The following is a 21021-nucleotide window of genomic DNA, read 5'->3' on the forward strand; positions in this document are numbered from 1 at the left end:
CCCTACCTCTTTGCCTCTCTGCTTTCGTCCCCTCGCCAAGGGAGCAGCAAAGCACCACTTCGGCTATGATGAGGCAGGCACTGAGTTTGCTGGTCCCGGTGGCGGCTTCTTTTCGGGGACAGCGGCGGGGGCCTGGGGCTTAGATGTGATGTTCCCGGCACTGCTGTTCCTCAAAAGGAAGCTGCCAGAGCCGCCGCTATCACCACCAGCTGGTGGGTGGGTGGTAGTGGTGATGGTGGCAGCTCCAGCAGCTTCCTTTTGAGGAACAGCAGCAACGGGAACATCATGCCCAGGCCCCCGCTGCTGCCACCACCACCGGTGTCCTCAAAGAGAAGCCGCCGCCAGGACCAGCAAACTCAGTGCCTGCCTCGTCATAGCCAAAGTGACGCTTTGCTGCTCCCCTGGCGAGGGGACGAAGGCAGAGAGGCAAGAGGTAAAGAGATAAGGAGAGGGGGGCAGGAGTGAGAGACAATGGGTGTAACAAAATTTCTGTTCGGTATCCGAATTTTTCATTGGTATCTGAAGCAAATTTTTGCCAAAATCTTTGGTTGTTATCTGAAAAGTACACTAACCAAGACGTTCGTTAACCGAGGTACCACTGTATATAAATTTTTAAAAATTGGCATTTCCCTTTCTAGTTGAGTCATTAGGTCTTCAAAAGTTAAGCAGGATCAGACCTAATTACTATTTAAAATTTAAAGACATCACTAATATGTCCCTATAGACTTGAAACTGAAATTTTAAAAAAATCTCAGAAAAAGACAATGGCAAATTCTTTCTATATTATTGCTAAGAAAATTTTATGGATGAGTGTCTGAAGTAATCAGAAAGTCCTTGATTCAGAGAACATTACTTAATTTTCCAATACTGAGTCAACAAACCATATTCTTTTATTATAAAAATAGAAAGCAGTTTTAAAAGTCAGCGTGAAAATAAGACGTTGCTAGAAGAAATTAATATAGAACATAAAATAATTATCATACTTTTTAAATTATTGTCATAATTTTTAAATTATAAAGTTTTTACAATGCAGAATTTATTTTTCTTAAATTGATATACAGACATAATATCTTTAGTCCCATGTGCCAAGTTTTCCTGTACTGTACCCATCATCAATATTTTATATAATTTCACCTGGAATTTTGGCAATATTTGGAGAGCCTCTGAACAGATTTTACACTAACAGGATATTCTGTATAAAACTGTTTAGATTAAATTTAACAGAACTGGACTCAAAATTGGCAATAGCATGATTCAGTCATGTTCTCTTCTTAGCTGGTAGCTAGTAGGCTGGAGTTTTGTCAGATTTATCCTTAAAGGAACACTTAATACTCTTGCTAAGTCAAAAACCATAGGAACCACATTATTTAAATATAAACAAGAATTCAATATGCTTTCCATTCACTTCCCATTCTGAGGTGTAATATTGTAATCTGATTAGGTTTACAGTGGCATTTTAACAGATCCTGATCTGTATCTAATCTTTGCTTCAAAAATTATGAATACTTCGCTTACATTGAGCCATTTTTTGGTTTTATCTTTTATACATGCTTTGAAAATACAGACTTAAAAAGAAACCACTCTCAAGAAATCTAATATTCCCAACTAATGTGTTCGTATAACAAGAGTCTTATATTAAGTCATTTATTGAACTGGCCTAATTCAAAGATCATAAAAATGAGTTAGCTTTTCAGTTTGCCCTACCTTTCATCCCACAAAATGAAATAATGGGTAATAGAAAGGAGATAACTGATAAGATAAAATTTTTAGTAGTGTTACATATAAAATGCAAATAATCCTCTACCCAATTTAATAAATTTACAGTGTTACTAAGACTTCATGTTTTTTTAAAATACTGATCTCAGATTTCCACATAAAACTATAGTTTGGGCAATTGGATGAATCTGCATTTACTAACAATTCTGCTTGACACACCAAACACTACTAAAATATTTTTAAATCAGATCTGAAAAATCATTTTAATTTAATTTTTTTTGTGAAGTCCTCTTCAAGAAGACCATTTAACAAGGTAAACAAAATAAAATATTTTGTCCCCAACTGTAGATCATACCAGTAATAATACAACAATATGAAAATGGAATAGCATGTTTCCCATGCCAAGTCATTCCAAAAAGCCTGGAAACCAATTAATATCCAAATAAGACATATTTACAGGAAACAAAATATGATTCTTTTATCTTTATTAAAAATATCAAAAATATTTTTCAGAGCATTTTGAAAACATGAAATCTGTTCTGAACTTTATCATGCCAGAAATACTTAAGATTTCCATGTAACTGAAGTCCCTGAGGTGTGTTTTTTTAATTAATGTTACTATTATTTCACGGTGATGTTAATAATGCTTACATCTTCATAGGGTTTATCTGTTTTTGGATTAACTTTCACATTTGAAATTCTCTGAACAACTTCCATTCCTTTGGTGACTCTTCCAAATACACTGTGCTTATTATCCAGCCAGGGCTGTTATGTGGTTGTAATTAGTTGACATGCAAAAATAAACAAGAGAAGCATTAAAATTGAAAGTAACAATATTGACAAATTGATCCTATTGATCAGTGATGGCGAACCTTTTTTCCCCTCAGGTGCTGAAAGAGTATGTGTGCGGCCTATCGTGCATACACGAGTGCCCACACCCATAATTCAATGCCTGGGGAAGGCAAAAACACTTCCCCCCACCTCCTGGAGGCTCTCTGGAGGCCAGAAACGGCATGTTTCCCAATTTCTGGTGGGCCCAGTAGGCCTGTGTTTCACCCTCCCCAAGCTCCAAAGCCTTCCATGGAGCTGGGGAAGGGTAAAAACGCTCTCCCCCATCCCTCTGGGGGCTCTCTTGGAAACCAAAAACACCCTCCCGGAGCCTCTGTATTAGCTAAAAATCAGATGGCCTACACACACATGCACGTTGGAGCTGAGCTAGGGCAATGGCTTGCGTCCCAGGAAATATGGCTCCGCGTGCTACCTGTGGTATCCGTGCCATAAGTTCGCCATCACTGCTATAATCTAAAGAATATGCATAAACATAAAAATGCCTCTTGACTGGCATTCTAGAAGGCAGACAGGCAGGCAAATATAGATATATCCCAAAATATACAGGAATCATATACAGAGAAAAAAATTCTACTTAGAAGTTTATGTAACTTTTCTAAATGGACAGCAGGACAGAGAAAAAAATAAGTATACTACCTTCTGTTAAAGGAAATGACTGATTTTATTAACATAGATTCTATTTCTACTTCTGATTCTTATGGAAATACAAAACAGATAACAATTCAGTATAATACGATTATTTCATTTCCAAACAAATGTGAAAAAATACAATTGAATTAATGCTACTTTGTGCCGCGGGCAAATCAGGATTTGTTCCATTCCAATCTTAAATTCTTAAATTAGATTTTTTGTTGCCTAATTTACCTAATCTGTATTTGACTGGTTAGATTTTTCCTTATAGTCTAAGGAAAACTCAGAATTGCACCTTAATCGCACTTAGCAGATAAAATACAAAGCCAATCAAACTTTCTTAAAATTCCTGTTCAGATCACTACCTCAATCCTTCTTGTCTCTCAAATGAGTTGTTTTCATTTCAGCTAGATGAAGGCCACATACAGCTCTTAAGCCCCTTTTCTGTGATCCTCAAAGAGCCAGCAGAAATGCTGGCAGAGTGTCCTGCTACTATTGGTATCCCAAAGTTGCTTTTTCCAACTGGAGTTTTTGGGTTTTTTTCTTTGAAAACTTTGTTTCTCATTCAAGAATTACTCTATTGTTTCTCACTCATACTACTCTTTTTGGACGAGAAGATAATTTCAAAGAAAAAAAACACCAAGGAAGTCCAGTTGTCTCTTGGAAAAAGCACCTCTGGGATTGCTGAGAATCTCTATTGACATTTATTCTTGAGATGTAACAAAATACAGTGATATCTCTAATTACGAACTTAATTCATGTCATGACCAGGTTCTTAAGTAGAAAGCTTTGTAAGAAGAAGCAATTTTTCCCATAGGAATCAATGTAAAAGGAAATAATGCGTGCAATTGGGGAAACCACAGGGAGGGTGGAGGCCCTGTTTCCTCCCAGGAGATTCCTAGAGAGGCCCCACGGAGGCTTCTCCCTGCCTTTCCCGGTTACAGTTTCAGAGGCTCGGGTTTGTAAGTGGAAAATAATTCTTGAGAAGAAGCAAAAAAATCTTGAGCACCCGGTTCTTATCTAGAAACGTTCGTAAGTAGAGGCGTTCTTAGGTAGAGGTACCACTGTAACACTTAAAATAAGATTAAGATAATTAGAAAATAAAATCTTGAATCTATTCAGTTTACAACATCACATAGCCCATGGCAGCCTTTCATTCCACAAAACATAACCAGAACCACTGACAAATAGCTGACCTGCTACTTACCGTTGGTACTACTGTTACAAAGAATTGTGAGCCATTGGTGTTTGGTCCTGCATTGGCCATACTAAGTGTATATGGCCTATCATGTCGTAAAGTTGCATGGAACTCATCTTCAAATTCTCCTCCCCAGATGCTTTCACCTCCCATGCCAGTGCCAGTAGGATCTCCAGTCTGAATCATAAAACCCTGCATTGAGCAAAAGATATGGCCTTAGGTTAACACTACCATTTTAATAATGTGATAACAGTCTTACCTCCTCAATTTAATGTCCATTCTTCACCAACCAGAACACCCTACGGATTAATCAGATCTCTCTGAGAAATTCTCAAGCAGAAAAAACAGGAATGAAGTATTAAATCATTCTTTTGAGACCTAAGCAGATGTACCCCAATTACTAGTTAGTGAGAGATACAACCTCTATGAAATCTCTCCAAATGCTATGCTCTAGAGTTACCCTATACTGTCACATACATTTCCCAACTCGTGAAAAGTTGTGAAATACAATCTTGTAAAAAGTATATCCTTTAAGTCAGTATTTCCCAGTATTTCTGAAATTTTAGCATGTGGACTTCTATCTCCCCTAATTCCCCAGTCAACGTCCTGGGAAATTCTGGGAGTTGAGGTCCATATATTTTAAATTTGCAGAGTCTGAGAAATACTGTTTTAAGCAATCCTGGATATATGATAATTAATGTATGAAATATAAGGAAAATATTCTTTGCTTCCCCCACAGCAAGAATACTTCTTTAATTCTCTAATACAACAGGTCAGTGATGGTGAACCTATGGCATATGTGAGCCACAAGTGGCATGTGGAGCCATATAGATGGGCACGTGGGCTCAAGTCTGGCCCACATGCACGCATTGCCCAGCTGATTTTTGGGCCTTCTGGGCCTACTGGGAGTCAGGAAACAGATTGTTTCCAGTCTCTGGGAGGATGAGGAAGGCCAGTTTTTTCTCCCCCAAAGTTCCAGAACCTTTCTAGGACCCTTCGGAGGGCAAAAATGCCCTCCTCCGGAGGCTGGAAATGGCCTGTTTGCCAACTTCCGCATGTGCGCTCCCTCCTGCACTACCCCCCTTTGGCATGCAAACAAAAAAAGCTCACCATCATTGCAATAGGTCATCTCTTAAATATTTCTAAACTAACCAAACCAAATATGGTTTGAGAGACAATATATAGCTCTGTTAAAAAAAGTGCTATTGCTAACATGTTGTAAGCGGCCCTGAGTCTAAGGAGAAGGGCGGCATAAAAATTGAATAAATAAATAAATAAAATAAATATGTCACTCCTGGTTTAATTGTGAAGTCATTGTTGCCCTCTGAGCTTGGTTGTTTGCTTGCATATGTTTTGTTACCCAACTAAGTAATATCAGTGCCATTTAGTGTGGGGTACATCAGAGACTGTAATGCAGCATCTGGAAACCACAGCACTCCCACGTGTACAACCAAAAGAATGGATCGAGTATGCAGATGATATTTTTCTTGTAATAAAAAAGTGACATCTAGAGAAGACATATGAAACAACATCTTTAAAGGAATAAAACCACAAGCGAAGTAGAAAACAATACACTACGTTTCCTTTATATTCTCATCAGAAAAGGAAACTACAAAATAGAAATACAAGTCTATTGAAAAACACCCTAACCTCCCACAAGCAGAGCTGTATAGCAATAAAAAAAGTGGCTGACCACTCAATTTACTGCATAACAACAACTTAACTACCATACATCAAAAGCATCTCAAGAACAACAACGGGCTATTGCAACCATGCAGCAACATTATAGCACATTAAACTCTCCAAGGTATCTTAAATAAAACAAAACACACAGTAGGCCTGTGATGGCGAATCTATAGCAGGGGTGCCACAGGTGGCACACGGAGCCATATCTGATGGCATGTGAGCCGTTGTCCTAGCTCAGCTCCAATATGCATGTGTGTGCGCTGGCCAGCTGTTTTTTGGCTCACACAGAGGCTCCGGGAGGGCATTTTTGGCTTCCAGGGAGCCTCTGGGGAGGGATGGAGGAGGGAGTTTTTTCCCTCCCCAATTCCAGGGATGCCTTTGGATCCTGGGGAAAGCAAAACACGAGCCTACAGGGCCCACAAGAAGTTGGGAAACAGGTTGTTTCCTGTCTCCAGAGGGCCTCTGGGAGGCAGGGGAAGCTGTTTTTGCCCTCCCCTGGCACTGAATTATGGATGTGGGCACTCACACATGCGCATGGCCATGCTCTTTTGCCACCCAAGGAAAAAAAGGTTTGCCATCACTGCAGTAGCCCAATAACAGCAACAGCAACAAAATCCAGGAGTCAACTACAACATACAATGTAAGGAATGTAACACTAGATAAGACAGACAACAGAACTTTGGCAGAGCACATTTATGAACATCAACTAGCAGTCAAACCACATTGTCAGCTTAACTATCATTTCAACTGGGAAACTTGAGTCTGCTAGAGCCATCTAAATCCAAAATCTCTAGGGAATTTCCAGAAGCCTGATATCCAGACAAATAATCCATCAACTCTGCCATCATAGAAACAAACCATTTGAGAGAGACAATTAAAAAAGCTAAGAAGAAAACAAAAACTCTAGGAAGCCTCCTCTCAAGCTGCCAGCACCCAGATAAGCAAGGATTAATACTAGACAAATAATCAAGCAGAAACAGCACCCTAATTAGGAGAAAGTACCAAGGGGGGAAAAACCTCCACACCCTCACCAAGTAAGCTACTATTTACAGAAAGCAAATCCTGCATCACTTAAACTGAAGATGTTATCCAGTTAAGTAATAAACTACATAGATCAAGGACTGTATAGACATTAAAACCTGTGCACATATTCCAAACATATACATATGTTGAGTGAGTTTTGCTTCACTTCACTTTATGACTTTTCTTGTCACAGTTGCTAAGTGAATCATTATAGCTGATAAGTTAGAAACCCAGTTGTTAAATGAATCTGGCTTCCCAAATGACTTTTCTGCTAAGGTCTTAAAAGGTGATCGTATGGATCACCTTTTGGAACACAACAGCGATGTGGAACACAACAGCGGTCATAAATATCAACCAGTCACCAAGCAGCTGATCATGTGGATGCTCTGCAATGGTCGTAACTGAAAAGCAGTCATAAGTCACATTTCTCAGTGTCATTCTAACTTTGAATGGTCATTAAATGAACTGTTGTAAATTTAGGATTACATGTAACTGCCTTAAAATTCTTTCAATGTTTCACTGCATGAGTAACACAGTTTCAGTGAGGGAGCTTAAGCTTTTTAAAAATATATTTTTTTTATTTCATTTAAAAAATTGTTATCATTTTATCTAATGGCTTGATTCCTAGATTCATTCATAGAGTGAAGGCAACATATCAACTTCACATACACAATGTACGAACATTTTAACATTTCTACAACTTAAAAAATTGGCACAGATTTGCTTCAGAAATACAAAACTCATTCGGACATGTAAAGAACTACAATTAACTAGGTACATCAAAGCTACAGCAACTTTGCTAATGTAAATAAAAGGCACCTCAACTTGGCCATTTCACAGAACCAAGTATATTATAAATGCTGAAAGAGATGAGTCTATTACCTTTATGATCCGATGAAAGGTATGTCCATTATAGTAACTATTCCTGCTGTGTACACAGAAGTTTTCTACCGTTTTGGGGCACCTGCAGTCAGAGAGTTATCCTGTTAACATAAAGTTTGGCAACCCAATGTTTTCACTTATACTTAAGAAGGACCCCACTGAGCCAATCTAGCATTGTTTTTTTTAAAAAAATTACAGTGAACAATGCAATGCAAGTGGAAAGACTGTAAACAAGAGGTCTTCAAACTTGGCAACTTTAAGACTTGTGGACTTTAACTTCCAGAATTGGGACCTGGCTGGAGAATTCTTAAAGTTGCCAAGTTTGGGGACCCCTGCTGTAAACAAAACAGGAACACAGTGCCAATTCTTAATGTTCTCAAACACCAATACTCAGAAGTAATGCAATATCAGAATCACCTTCATAACTAATACAATATTTCCCTACATTAAAGAGTCTAAACCCCCCATTCTGTAAGTTTGTGTGTAACGAATGACAGGAAATCAAATGCTACAGAGCCAGTGAGGAAAGGAAAAACTCATCTGCAGGTGGGATTTTTAGAAAATTGTCCAGCTCTATTTTGTTCTTTCGTTTTGCCTCTCAGAAGGGGATGTAGAGCATGTCTTCCTGGACTGTCTTAAACTCAGATAAATGAGCTGTTACAATTCCATTTTTCAGTGGAATACGTATTAGAATTTTATTTCATGGAAAATGAGTTATACGTGGGTGCCTTTGTTACACATTGTTCTATTTCATTCTGTCTTTTTTCTGTGGGTGTATGTTGGAGTATGTGCATGCATGCATCGGGTGCATATTTCTGAATGGACAAAGAGCAACTGAAGGTAATTGTATTCATTTTTTCCATTCTTTCTTTTACCTTTCCATTTCCATTTAGTTCCTTGCTCCACACACTAAAGACATACATTCTTATTGAATCAGCATTCTCCTTCTGAAAGGATTGTAACTTTAATTTCCCAAACAGAAGCACAAAAGAAGGAAGGCAGAGGAAGAAGTCACCATAAAGCAGATGGGTCAGTTTTAGTAACTGCATTTCCCAAACAAGCTCTCCCCGGAAATGTGGAGGTGCAGGAGGAATTGTGGTTAAGGTCTTTGGGACACTCCACCTTAGATAATGAGAAAGGACAACCCACTACATCTCAGGCAGGTATGCATTTGTGTATATGTTCTATTACATTGTCATTACATCCTATACTTGTGAAGCCAATTGTGCATGGTGCTAATTAACATTGCCTCTTTGTTTTGGTTTATAAGATTGGCCCATAATTTGCAATATATGAGAACAAAAATAAGAACAATTCCCCTTCTTTCAGAGTTTGATTCGGATTATCTTACAAAAGGAGGGGGGAGTGTACAAATGAAGATGTGCCCTGTTTGGGGAGAAACAGAATGAACACTTTCCTTAGCTTTCAATGAGAATCTTTTTTTCAGATAAATATGCCACACCAGAAAGCAGCTGTGGGGTTGAAACAAAAGGAATATCTACTACATTAGTGGAAGGTCCAATAATAAATTTAAAATGGTTTTCATATACATACTCGACAGGAAACAGTTTGACATGAATATCTCCCATGCTTGTGTGAATAATGGCACTATCAGAAACTCTTTTGGGCCCTTCAGCTTGAGTGGCTGCCATGACTTCTTCTTTAGATGGTTTCTCATTGAAGACATCTCTATCAGAATCTGCACTCTTGGTATCTTCTGGTTCACGTTTAGTAAACTGAAAAACAAGACAGATGAATCCCAATTTTATTCCCAGTTAAAGTTTACAGAGCTAAAACTAACCAGTTTTGGGAAGACCTAGATCTCTGTAGGATGCTCAAATGTTTGGAAAGGTAGAAAAAAAGAAAAAGGACAACTGGTAGCAAGTGAACAAACTTGGTTATTTTAGCAATGAGTTTACTACTGAAGGAGCTGAAGTATAAAATAAAATATTTCCCCCACCTCTCTCTCCCCCTCCCTCTCTCTCAAGAACCAATAATGACTTGATAGCATATAATTAACACTGTCATTAATACCATCATTATCTGGAACATAGAAAATTTGTAATCTTTCAGATTTTGTTAAAGTAAAGCTCCCAATAATACTCAGTTTGCTTGTTGCAAAGATTCCTGGTATAAATTGCTTTCGTTAACACATCTAAAAGTGTCAAATTCTTGTGAATTTATAATACACTTGTTCTAAAAAATCTGTAAATCAATCTGCTACTGAGTCAACTTCTACTTCCAAATTTGGCATGTGAAGCTCTACAATGATTAGGATCTAAATATTTGATGGATTGATTTCTTTCCTGTATAACATTAAGAAATGGCAGATATATTTGGTGTTAAATTTACCATGTGAAAACTCGAATGTGAACTTGAAAAAGGACTGCATTCTCAAAGATAGCAATAGCTAGTTGCTTCCATAACACCATCAAGAAAGGTACATGAATACAGTCATCAGAAATCAACTTTAAATACACCTAAAATGCAGTTATTTTTGGTTTCAAAGGACATGGAACGTATTACTGACATGACAAGCTCTCCGAGTCTATTGCAACTGTGTATGAAAATAGCTAGTTCTGAATAATGTCACCATATTTCTTGGGAGAAGCTGCTTTCATGGGGGCAAAATGGCTAAGATCATTAATATTTATTGATGAACTTCCATTGGATATGAACCATCTTCCATTGAATGATTAGGCTTGGGAATTGGTCAAGATAAAGTTTTTTGGGCAGAAAGCATCTGGCATATAGCTACAGTTGTGTTGCATATTGTTCTTATCAAGTATCTGTTGTGTATCAGGTAACTATATCAATATGCAAAGGAAGTTTGGTGCAGTGCAGGAGTGTCAAATTCAAGGCCCAGGGTCCAGATCAGGCCCAGGGGATGCTTAGATCTGGTCAGCAGGTCCGTCCTGGAAACAATGAAGGATCACCCCGCAGTGCTTCTGCAAGTAAGAATGGAACTTGGGAAGGCCATGTGTGGCCCTCCCAGACTCCATTTTCGGCCACAACAGCCTCCTGCAGTCCTCTGCCAATGAAAATGGAGCTCGGGGGGCCGGGGGGGGAGCACCTGCCAGCAAAATGGGCATTTTAACTCCGTTTCTGCTGGCAAAATTTGGAATACTGTGTTCAGTTCTGGAGACCTCACCTACAAAAAGATATTGACAAAAGTGATATTGACAAAATTGAACGGGTCAAAAGACGGGCTACAAGAATGGTGGAAGGTCTTAAGCATAAAACGTATCAGGAAAGACTTAATGAACTCAATCTGTATAGTCTGGAGGACAAAAGGAAAAGGGGGGACATGATCGAAACATTTAAATATGTTAAAGGGTTAAATAAGGTCCAGGAGGGAAGTGTTTTTAATAGGAAAGTGAACACAAGAAAAAGGGGACACAATCTGAAGTTAGTTGGGGGAAAGATCAAAGGCAACATGAGAAAATATTATTTTACTGAAAGAGTAGTAGATCCTTGGAACAAACTTCCAGCAGACGTGGTTAGTAAATCCACAGTAACTGAATTTAAACATGCCTGGGATAAACATATATCCATTGTAAGATAAAATACAGGAAATAGTATAAGGGCAGACTAGATGGACCATGAGGTCTTTTTCTGCCATCAGTCTTCTATGTTTCTATGGTTATAAAATACTCAGGCCGCGACAGTTACCCCCTACCCAACAAGAGTGACTTCAAACTGGCCATTCCTATCCTGGTGCCCTGAGATCAAATACAACCCTGATGCGGACTTCAATGAAATTGAGTTTGATACCCCTGCTGGAGTGTTTAACATAACAGGCTAGAAATCAGAAGATTGTGTTGTTTACATCCACATTAGGCATAAAGCAAGACTATGGACTAGTCGCTCCCTCTCACCACCAGGAAAGAAGCACCACAAACTACTTCTGAAAATCTCGCAAAGAAAATCATGAGGACTTGTCTAAACAACCACCAGGAGTTAACATGGATTTGAGAGTATAAAACAGTGCTTATATTGTTGCATTACAATATTAAGTTCTATTATTAAGTCTTGGATTTCCTTAGAGCAGTGTTTCCCAACCTTGGCAACTTGAAGAGATCTGGACTTCAACTCCCGGAATTCTGGGAGTTGAAGTTCAGATCTCTTCAAGTTGCCAAGGTTGGGAAAAACTGCCTTAGAGATTACAGCAATACATAAAGCTATAAACTAAAAATAAAACATACCACAAAAAATCTGTTCTTTTTAAAGGCAGTACAGATTATTGTTGGATCTGCTTGGATGTTCTGGAGAACTGGATTGTCAGATGCTTTCATCTCAACGGTAACAGCCGCACGATGTTTCTTTGCCACTCCCTGGAACAGAGCCAGTTGCATAGCTCTGATATTCTCCTGTTTACCTAGGATTCTCACACATCTATATTTAGAAAAGGAAAATCTAGGATCACCATTAAGTTTCTAATTCATCGTGCAATCTTTACTCTTGAATCAACACCATAATGCAAAATATTGCTTTAATTCAGGACTGACAGGAAGGATGTGTTGTGGGTCCCATTCATGAAGGAATGTCATCTGACAGGACCCAGGAGAGCCTTTCTGCAGGGGCACCCATATTTTGAAACATGTCAGAGTGGGCACAGCTTTACTATGTGAGACAACCCAGGATCAATAACGGCAAACAGAGGTTTGTAATAAATAGTGGATATTTATCTGCAAAATAATATATACTATACATACGCATACTATAGGCCCGTGATGGCGAACCTATGGCAGGCGGGCCACGGATGGCACGCGGAGCCATATGGGAGAGCACTCGAGACTTTCTATGTTTTAGCTCCAGCGTGCATGCCAGATTATTTTTGGCTTTTGCAAAGGCTGTTTCCTCCTCTGGATGGTTCAGGATGCTTCCCTCCAGAGGCAAAAAAAATCCCCAGCAAGGGAGGGGGCGGGCTAGTAGAGCTGTATCGGTATGAACTCACTGATTTTTGGCAATTTTTTTCCTGGCATCTCTGGGTAGAAGAAGCCTTCAGCTGTTCTTCAGAAAAAGTTTAAAGGTCAGCATTAAGACGGGGGTGGGCAGACGGGGGGAGAGGGCTTCATCTGACACAGAGACACCAGAAAAAAAAACGGCAAAAATCAGTGGGTTCATACCGGTACAGCTCTCTGGTCCACATCAGTATGAACCCACCACTGCCTGCCAGGCTTCTGAAAGGCGGGGGGACAGCATGGGAGGGTTCGCATGCGTGGGGGGGAAAGGAAGGAGTGTGGGAATGTGCACTCATGCTAGCACACCCACACACACCCTGGTATATTGTTAGGGGAAACTGTGCTTTTCTGCAAATAATATTTATGGTTTCAATGGTTTTATTGCTTTTGTTATGTTCTTTATTATCTGTTCTGCTATTCTTCACTGCCCAGAATAATGTATGTCAGATGAGTGGCTATATAAATTTAGGGGGGGAAATAAATAAATCCATATTTCATAGTGTCCAGTGTTGTTTGAATACACATAGCAGAAATGAACATCAGAGTTTGACATGGTAGCAACTTTACCCCATGAACAGGTCATGATATATGATCACTTTGTGTTTATTAACCAGCTCTTTATCAATGTAATGAAAAGACTGATATTATTCGAAATGGTCAAGGTTTAATAATGTGTTTAAAATGGCTGAATAACCTTTTTACATGATACACTTTCATTTTTTCTTCATTTTCTGTTGCGTTTTGTTCTTTTTTAGTTCTTATTTCTATATCCTGGAGTAATTATTTAAAATGTATACATTTAGGTTTGATTAGACAACATTCACAAGAATTCTGATTTGCAATGTTTATGTGAGGCAATATTTATATCAAACACAAATGTAAAACTGTTAAATAAAATAGGAATGCTAAGGTTAAATGCTTTACGATCTCTAGAAAAATTTCTTAATATTACAGGTATGCTAGTTACAATTAAATAACCAGAATTTCAAATTACCGATTTGTTTCCACGTTGATAACTTTAATTCCCAACATTGTCCCATAGAGCACAAAATGTCCAGTTTCATCAAAAATGATGTTAATTAACCTTACAGCATCCACCTTTTCCAATTCCCTCTCCACAGCCATACGTCGTCCAAATTCCATATCAGGGAGTTGCTGTCTCATTTGCTGTAGCTCAGTAAACATCTGTAAGATGACATTTAGCCATAAGGAAAGAGTAATCTACCAGAATCTTACTACCGTATATTATCTATTTTATTAATGCCTAACACTATCAAGGATACTGCATTGTTTACACAAACACTACAATAAAATGACTTAAAATAAATATAATCAAACAAGCATTAATTATGAAATATTGCTATTAATTCAATACTGTCAATTCATTTATTTTTTGCCATTACAGTAACTGCATCCCCAAACTGCCCCTGGAGCAGAAAATTTTAGCATGAGATAATATACACAATTTCATATTCAAAAATATATAGAATTACTTAATATGAGACTTTTCATAATTACATAATATGTGGGGTCCAGGAGGAAGTTTGAGCTTCTTGTTTCTCAGCAGTGGCAATTACCCATTAACCAGCCTTCAAACAGAAGTCCAAATGGCCCTATTAGGCTTGAGTTTTAAGAAATCTTGAGTTGTTTAGAAGGGCATTTAGTTAAGAACTATCATCAGTATGTTTATTACTAACGTAGTAATAGCATTGTGACAATACTATTTTATTTTAATAATTTCTGGAGGCAGTTGACGATGAAATTACTATTTCTGTATTAGATGTACTAATTATTTTGTTTTTTACTGAATGTTGCTATATATCAGCTGATATACTGAAATGTACTATTTAAGTTAATCAAAGAATTAAAGCTGTCTAGCAGGGGAAAAACCCTTAGAAAATAAATTAATCTTATAAAGAAATTATTTGCATAGATTTTGCATTGAACTAAGGGCTGGATTAAATGCCCTCTACAATTACACGCAACTCAATTATTTTATGATTTAAACCTTATGCAAAGTTTGTTTCAAAGTGTGAAATATAACAGCATTAGTTATTAGAATATTTACTTCAATCTAGTAATCCATACACTCCAAAAGCACGAAAAAGAAAATGGAGCCAAATGGTAGCATTTTCATATTAATATACCACTAACACAAATCAGCTACAGAATAAATATGAAAATCCATTTCTTACATAATAATTCTTATAATCAAATACAGATAATCTTATCACTGAAAGAATTAAAATAAACCATTGGCAAGTGAATGGTTCCTGGATGAGAAGAGAAATATAACAAAAAAATACTTACACTCAAAGATTCATCAAAGACTCGCATAAGTTTTCCGGTTAAGAATCTAAAAATCCTGACTTTTCTGTCAGAGCCAATAGTAGCCATTTTTTTGCCATCAGAGGAGAAACTCATACTGGTTAGGTAGGCTTTACATTTGGCAAATTCGTATAAATCAGTGTCTGTTTTATATTCCCAGTTCACATTTTTAGGAAATTTATATTCATGGGGAGGACCAGTCCAATATTCAATCATTCCAGACTTGTCAGAAGATACTATGATTTTAAAAACAGAATTCAGTCGTATCTGAGTAAGAGGGGATGTATGTAGTTTATCAAAAATGTGAAGTGGCTGATTATCGCCTCGACCATCATATATAAATATTTTTCCGGTACTCTTCTCAGAGGCTGCAACTGAAGAGATAGCATCTCCTGGGCAATAGACCCACTCACACTGGCCCGGATGGTAGCTGGAATAAATGAGATGGACATAGTATTAGGACTCTTTTTAACATTCCAAAACAAAATTTAAAAACTACAAAGATCAGAATGTACAGAAAAATTAACACTACAGTCTTGTTAGTAACAATATTTAACTAGTTACTAAATCATTCAATGTACATCCTGCTATTCACTTTATCCTTAAAGCAATCCAACTCTGGATATATTCAAAAGTGCTGGTAAGATCACCAAAGAAAAGTCCCTACCATCCAGTCAGAACTGAAAGAAGGCTCCTGGATGAGGAACGAAATGTCTTTTTTTTAAAACCCAGAAAATTCAATTGCTTCTTGAAAAAAACATATTTGGGACAACCATGACCTGGATAACTGAGAATATCCATAGACACTCACAAAAATAAGCATCCTTGCTTTTGACGATGATTGTTTTCTAAAATGTACAGTGGTACCTCTACTTACGAACTTAATTCGTTCCGTGACCTGGTTCTTAAATAGAAAAGTTTGTAAGAAGCAATTTTTCCCATAGCAATCAAAGTAAAAGGAAATAATGTGTCTGATTGGGGAAACCACAGGGAAGGTGGAGGCCCTGTATCCTTCCAGAAGATTCCTAGAGAGGCCCCATGTAGGCTTCTCCCCACCTTTTCCGGCCCTCTTTCCTCCCAGGAGATTCCTAGAGAGGCCCCACGGAGGCTTCTCCCTGCATTTTCCGGCCTTGTTTCTTCCCAGGAGATTTCTAGAAAGGCCCCACGGAGGCTTCTCCCCATCTTTTCCGGCCCTGTTTCCTCCCAGGGGATTCCTAGAGAGGCCCCACGGAGGCTTCTCCCTGCCTTTTCCAGTTACAGTTTTGGAGGCTCAGGTTTGTAAGTGGAAAACAGATCTTGATAAGAGGCAAAAAAATCTTGAACACCCGGTTCTTATCTAGAAAAGTTCGTAAGTAGAGACGTTTGTAGGTAGAAGTACCACTGCATACGTATGTGTGTATAGCTCTTTCCCTTCCATTTACAGAAGCATGCGAGCAATTAAATTAAATTATAAAGTATAATTGCAAATATTAAATGATTTACCCAAGTTTCAACATGTTGATCATGTCAAAGTTCACCACATCAAAAACTTTCATTGCTTTATCATCCCCAACAGAGCAGAACAGTGCCCCTTCTGAGCTAGTTGCAATGCCTTCGATAACACCTATTGTGAATTTAAAAAAACCAAAACTTTCATTTGAGAAAATGTTTGAACAAAATGATTAAAAATGAGTTGCAACATAAACATTCAAACATGGCTATAATCCTATAAAAACCATTTCAGAACACTTCCTATTAAACTTTTTAATAGATCTTTGTAGGATATTGCTGTATGAAGGGTATCCAAAAATCACAATACATGGAGATTTGAAGGCCACTGCAATTTTCTGATTTCACAGCATGGCTTCAAACACAGTCCTAAAAAGCCAGTTATTATAATTGCTTTCTTTATGATTTTGAGGCATTCAAAAGAAAATTCTCAGATGTCTATATTTTGCAGAATGTAATCTTTCCAATCATTTACTAGAATGGTTATTAATTTTACCTGCTTCTGCTGAATAATGTAACTCAAGAGACAGACTGTTATCCAACAAAAACCTTAAAGTTAGTTAAGACTTACACATATCTCTATAATAATATTTAATATTGAAAAGTTGTATTTAGTAGAACAGAGAACAAAGAAAGAAAAATAGGCAATATAAAAATTATGCTATGCAGATACACAATAATTTACCTAAATGGCTACGAAAATGTTTAACAAATTCAATTCCTTCTTCTACCTTCTTCCAGAATTTGACATGTCCATCATGGCTGGCTGTTATTATGAAATCTGTTCTGCAAATACAATCATATGAAAGAAATAAAGGCCTAGATCTAAAGATTCCAATGCGCTAGAAGGTGGTGTACTTCCCTAGTTTTACACACTGATGTTTAAGACACACTTCAGATTCTACTATGATAAAACTGTAAAACTTGAGCAAGGATCTAGAACAAAAGTAAAGGAGTGCAAGGAGAAGCCTTGCCATTTTACACCAAACCTCCTAAGATCATTAATTATTTCAGAATATGTCACACAATTTGGATTAAATCTTTTACCGAATTTGGGATTTTGGATTATGATGTGGATTTACCCCAAATAAATATTCTAGAGCGCAATTCAAAAAACCTTTCCACAGAATTTGAAGCAAGATTCAGCAAACAACCCTGAAGCTAAATCATACATCTAAAGTAACTTTTAAGCAAAAAACACTTTGTGAAAGAGATATACAATGCAACATTAGTTTAAAAAGAAAACTTACTTAGAACATACTACATGAGTGATGACGTCTCTGTGCATATAACTGCGTTCATACATTGAAGCACTGGGAAGATTATCAAGGTAGACATGTTCAAACTCAAGAACTATGAAAAAATAAACATTTTTATGAAGATGCTTCACTTAGATTTGATTAAAACTTAACATCAAAACTTAACATTACTTTTTAATCAGAAGAATGCAAATATCAGTAATCTCAACACATAGCTAGAGCTGTGCATAATTTAAACCCAGTACAAACAAGGAGATATGTGTAGAGTCATGAGGGTGAAATTTTATTTATTTGTTTGTTTGTTTATTTGATTTCTATGCCGCCCTTCTTGAGGGGCCTCAGGGCAGCGTACAACATTAAATATAACAATATATAAGAAATCTAATAACTATAAAAATATGAAAATTTACTAAACATTTTAAAAGACCCCATGTAGACTCACACACATTCATCCAATCCAATCATATCACGTATCGGCTGGAGACAATCTCATCACTCACAGACTCCATGCCCACCCACAGAGGTAGGTTTTTAATGCTTAATGAAAGACCAGGAGGGAGGGGGTGGTACGTATTTCCGGAGGGAGTTCATTCCAGAGGGCTGGGGCCGCCACAGAGAAGGCTCTTCCCCTAGGCCCCACCAGTCGACATTGTCTGGCTGCCGGGACCTGGAGAAGGCTGATTCTGTGGGACGTAACTGGCCGCTGGGATACAATTTTCATTATTGTTAATTCATTTTTAAAAATGTGCAACATTGCTAAGTAGTCTGAGGACTTTACAAATTTAATAAATAGGCCAACTAACTTTTATAGGAAAAATAATGAGTTTGGGCACTCTGCTAATTAATTTAATAACCTGGCTTCAGTTTAAAAAGGGAAACGGTAAGTAAAGGTATAATATAATATAAAGGACATGTAGAAGAGCTAATAAATAGCATTGTGGAATTTCAGTAACAAGCTAATCACATAGTGAGGTAGGATATTTTCAATGTACAATAAGCTACAAAAAATCTAAACAAGTCTTAAAATCAGTCAGAAATGTTAGCCCATTTACTAATAAACCAAATAATAGTCGGTGGGAAAAATAACCCCCAAACTGTTCCTAAGACTAAATAGTAATCTTGATAAAAGAACTAATACTGACAAATGCTATAATATGTGTATGTCTATAGGTGGAATTAATTACGTGAAAAGGGTTATAGATACAAGGGAACATATACAGGTTTGTCACTTCTAGGAAACAGACATCGGTTTTAATCCATAGATCTGAAAGTCGCCTGACTGAGAAAAATTGTTCTAAATCAATTTGTGGAGAGTGGGAACTTGTGATTTAAAGAGTCAATGACTAGGAAACAAGAGGGAGTGAAGCTATTCTCCAAAGCATCTTGAGGGTAGGACAAGCAGCAATGGGTGGAAACTAATCAAGGAGGGGAAAACAATCAGTGGAACAGCTTTCCTCCAGAAATTGTGAATGCTCCAACACTGGAAGTTTTTAAGATGTTGGATAACCATCTGTTGAAAATGGTGCACAGTTTCTTGCCTGAGCAGGGGGATGGACTAGAAGATCTCCAAGGTCCTTTCCAACTCATTATTATTATTAAGCTTTGAGCTTCTTAAAAGTAAGATTTGGCCCCAACCTGTAGGAAATTATCTTTGGTTCTAGAACCTGACTATTATTTTGTGCAACTAATCTATAAGCTGCTGAAAGCTATCTGGAAACAAAAAAAATACATTCTTTTTCAAACGTTTACCATTTAGTATTTGAGAAGTTTACTAAATGAGAAGGTAATGTAATATGCATGTAACTGTATGGTAAACCCAGTTCTCATGGTTTCCTACTGCTCAGAATTGAAATTACATTTCACTCCCTATATTCTAAATGTATGCAAATTGTAATAAAATTCTCTTTATATGTGGTGTGATACTGTTAGCTATACATATACGGGTTGGATTAGAAGACCTCCAAGGTCCCTCCCAACTCTGTTATTCTATTCTAAATCCAGCCGTATTAGATTTAGGCTGCAATCTTGCAACTGTGTACTTGGCATTAGATCACATCAATCACAACAGATTATATGAGAGCATATGCACCAAAGACAAATTCCTTGTGTGTCCAATCACTATTCTATTCTATTCTGTCTGTTCTGTTCTATTCTATTCCCCGAGAAAGTATGTCTGGAATCCTAGGATGGGGATCGATGGGACTCTAGGTACTTCTCCGTTCTTGAAGCTCACAGATTCATTTTTATTTTTTATTTATAATTGATTATACTTTTTACCCCGTCACTATTACGTTTTTTATTGATTGATTCCATTTCTACAGCCACTCAACCAAGGAACTTGGTCCCTGGTCCTCTTTCACCTCTTCTCCTTTTCACCTGCACGGCTTCCCCAGGTAGAGACCCAACCCAATGCTCTGGGTCTTTTTTTCAGACATCTTTTTAAATAGCAGCAACAACAACAGAGTTGGAAGGGACCTGGGAGGTCTTCTAAACCAACCCCCCTGGCAGGAAATCCTACACTACTTCAGACAAATGATTATCCAACATTTTCTTTCAAATTTCCAGTATTGGAGCATTCACAACTTCTGGAGGCAAGTTGTTCCACTGATTAATTGTTCCAACTGTCAGGAAATTTCTCCTTAGTTCTAAGTTGCTTCTCTCCTTGTTTAGTTTCCACCCATTGCTTCTTGGTCCCTGGTCCCTTGGTCCTCTTTTACCTCTTCTCTTTTTCGCCTGCACGGCTTCCCCAGGTAGCGGCCCAACCCAACGTTCTGGGTCTTTCTCTCCTTCCTCCTCAGACCCTTCATGTTTTTCAGACACTTCTTTCTTCTCCTCCTTCTCTTCTTCTTCCTTCTTCTTTTCTTTTTCCTCCTCTTCCTCCTCCTTCTCTTCTTCCCGAGACCTTCTTTTACGAGCGCACTCCGCCGACGCCATGTTGTCTGACGCCAGATGACGTCAGTCGCCGAGGCCCATTCCCGTCGTGACGCATTTACGCCCT

General features: G+C 37.8%; 1 protein-coding gene across 1 annotated transcript; it reads right to left on the bottom strand.

Annotated features, from left to right (window-relative positions):
* Positions 1-867: 867 nt before the first annotated feature.
* Positions 868-21005, bottom strand: PPWD1 (peptidylprolyl isomerase domain and WD repeat containing 1). The gene is made up of 11 exons (XM_070743283.1): positions 20741-21005; positions 18015-18117; positions 17450-17550; positions 16759-16879; positions 15259-15706; positions 13943-14133; positions 12190-12379; positions 9539-9720; positions 7985-8066; positions 4403-4585; positions 868-2481 (listed from the first exon to the last, which is right to left on the bottom strand). The coding sequence occupies exons 1-11, from the start codon at positions 20955-20957 to the stop codon at positions 2338-2340; spliced, it is 1962 nt and encodes a 653-aa protein (XP_070599384.1). The 5' UTR covers positions 20958-21005; the 3' UTR covers positions 868-2337.
* Between the last annotated feature and the right edge of the window lie 16 nt (positions 21006-21021).

This window comes from Erythrolamprus reginae, chromosome 2, assembly GCF_031021105.1.
Source record: "Erythrolamprus reginae isolate rEryReg1 chromosome 2, rEryReg1.hap1, whole genome shotgun sequence".
Lineage (NCBI taxonomy): Eukaryota > Metazoa > Chordata > Lepidosauria > Squamata > Dipsadidae > Erythrolamprus > Erythrolamprus reginae.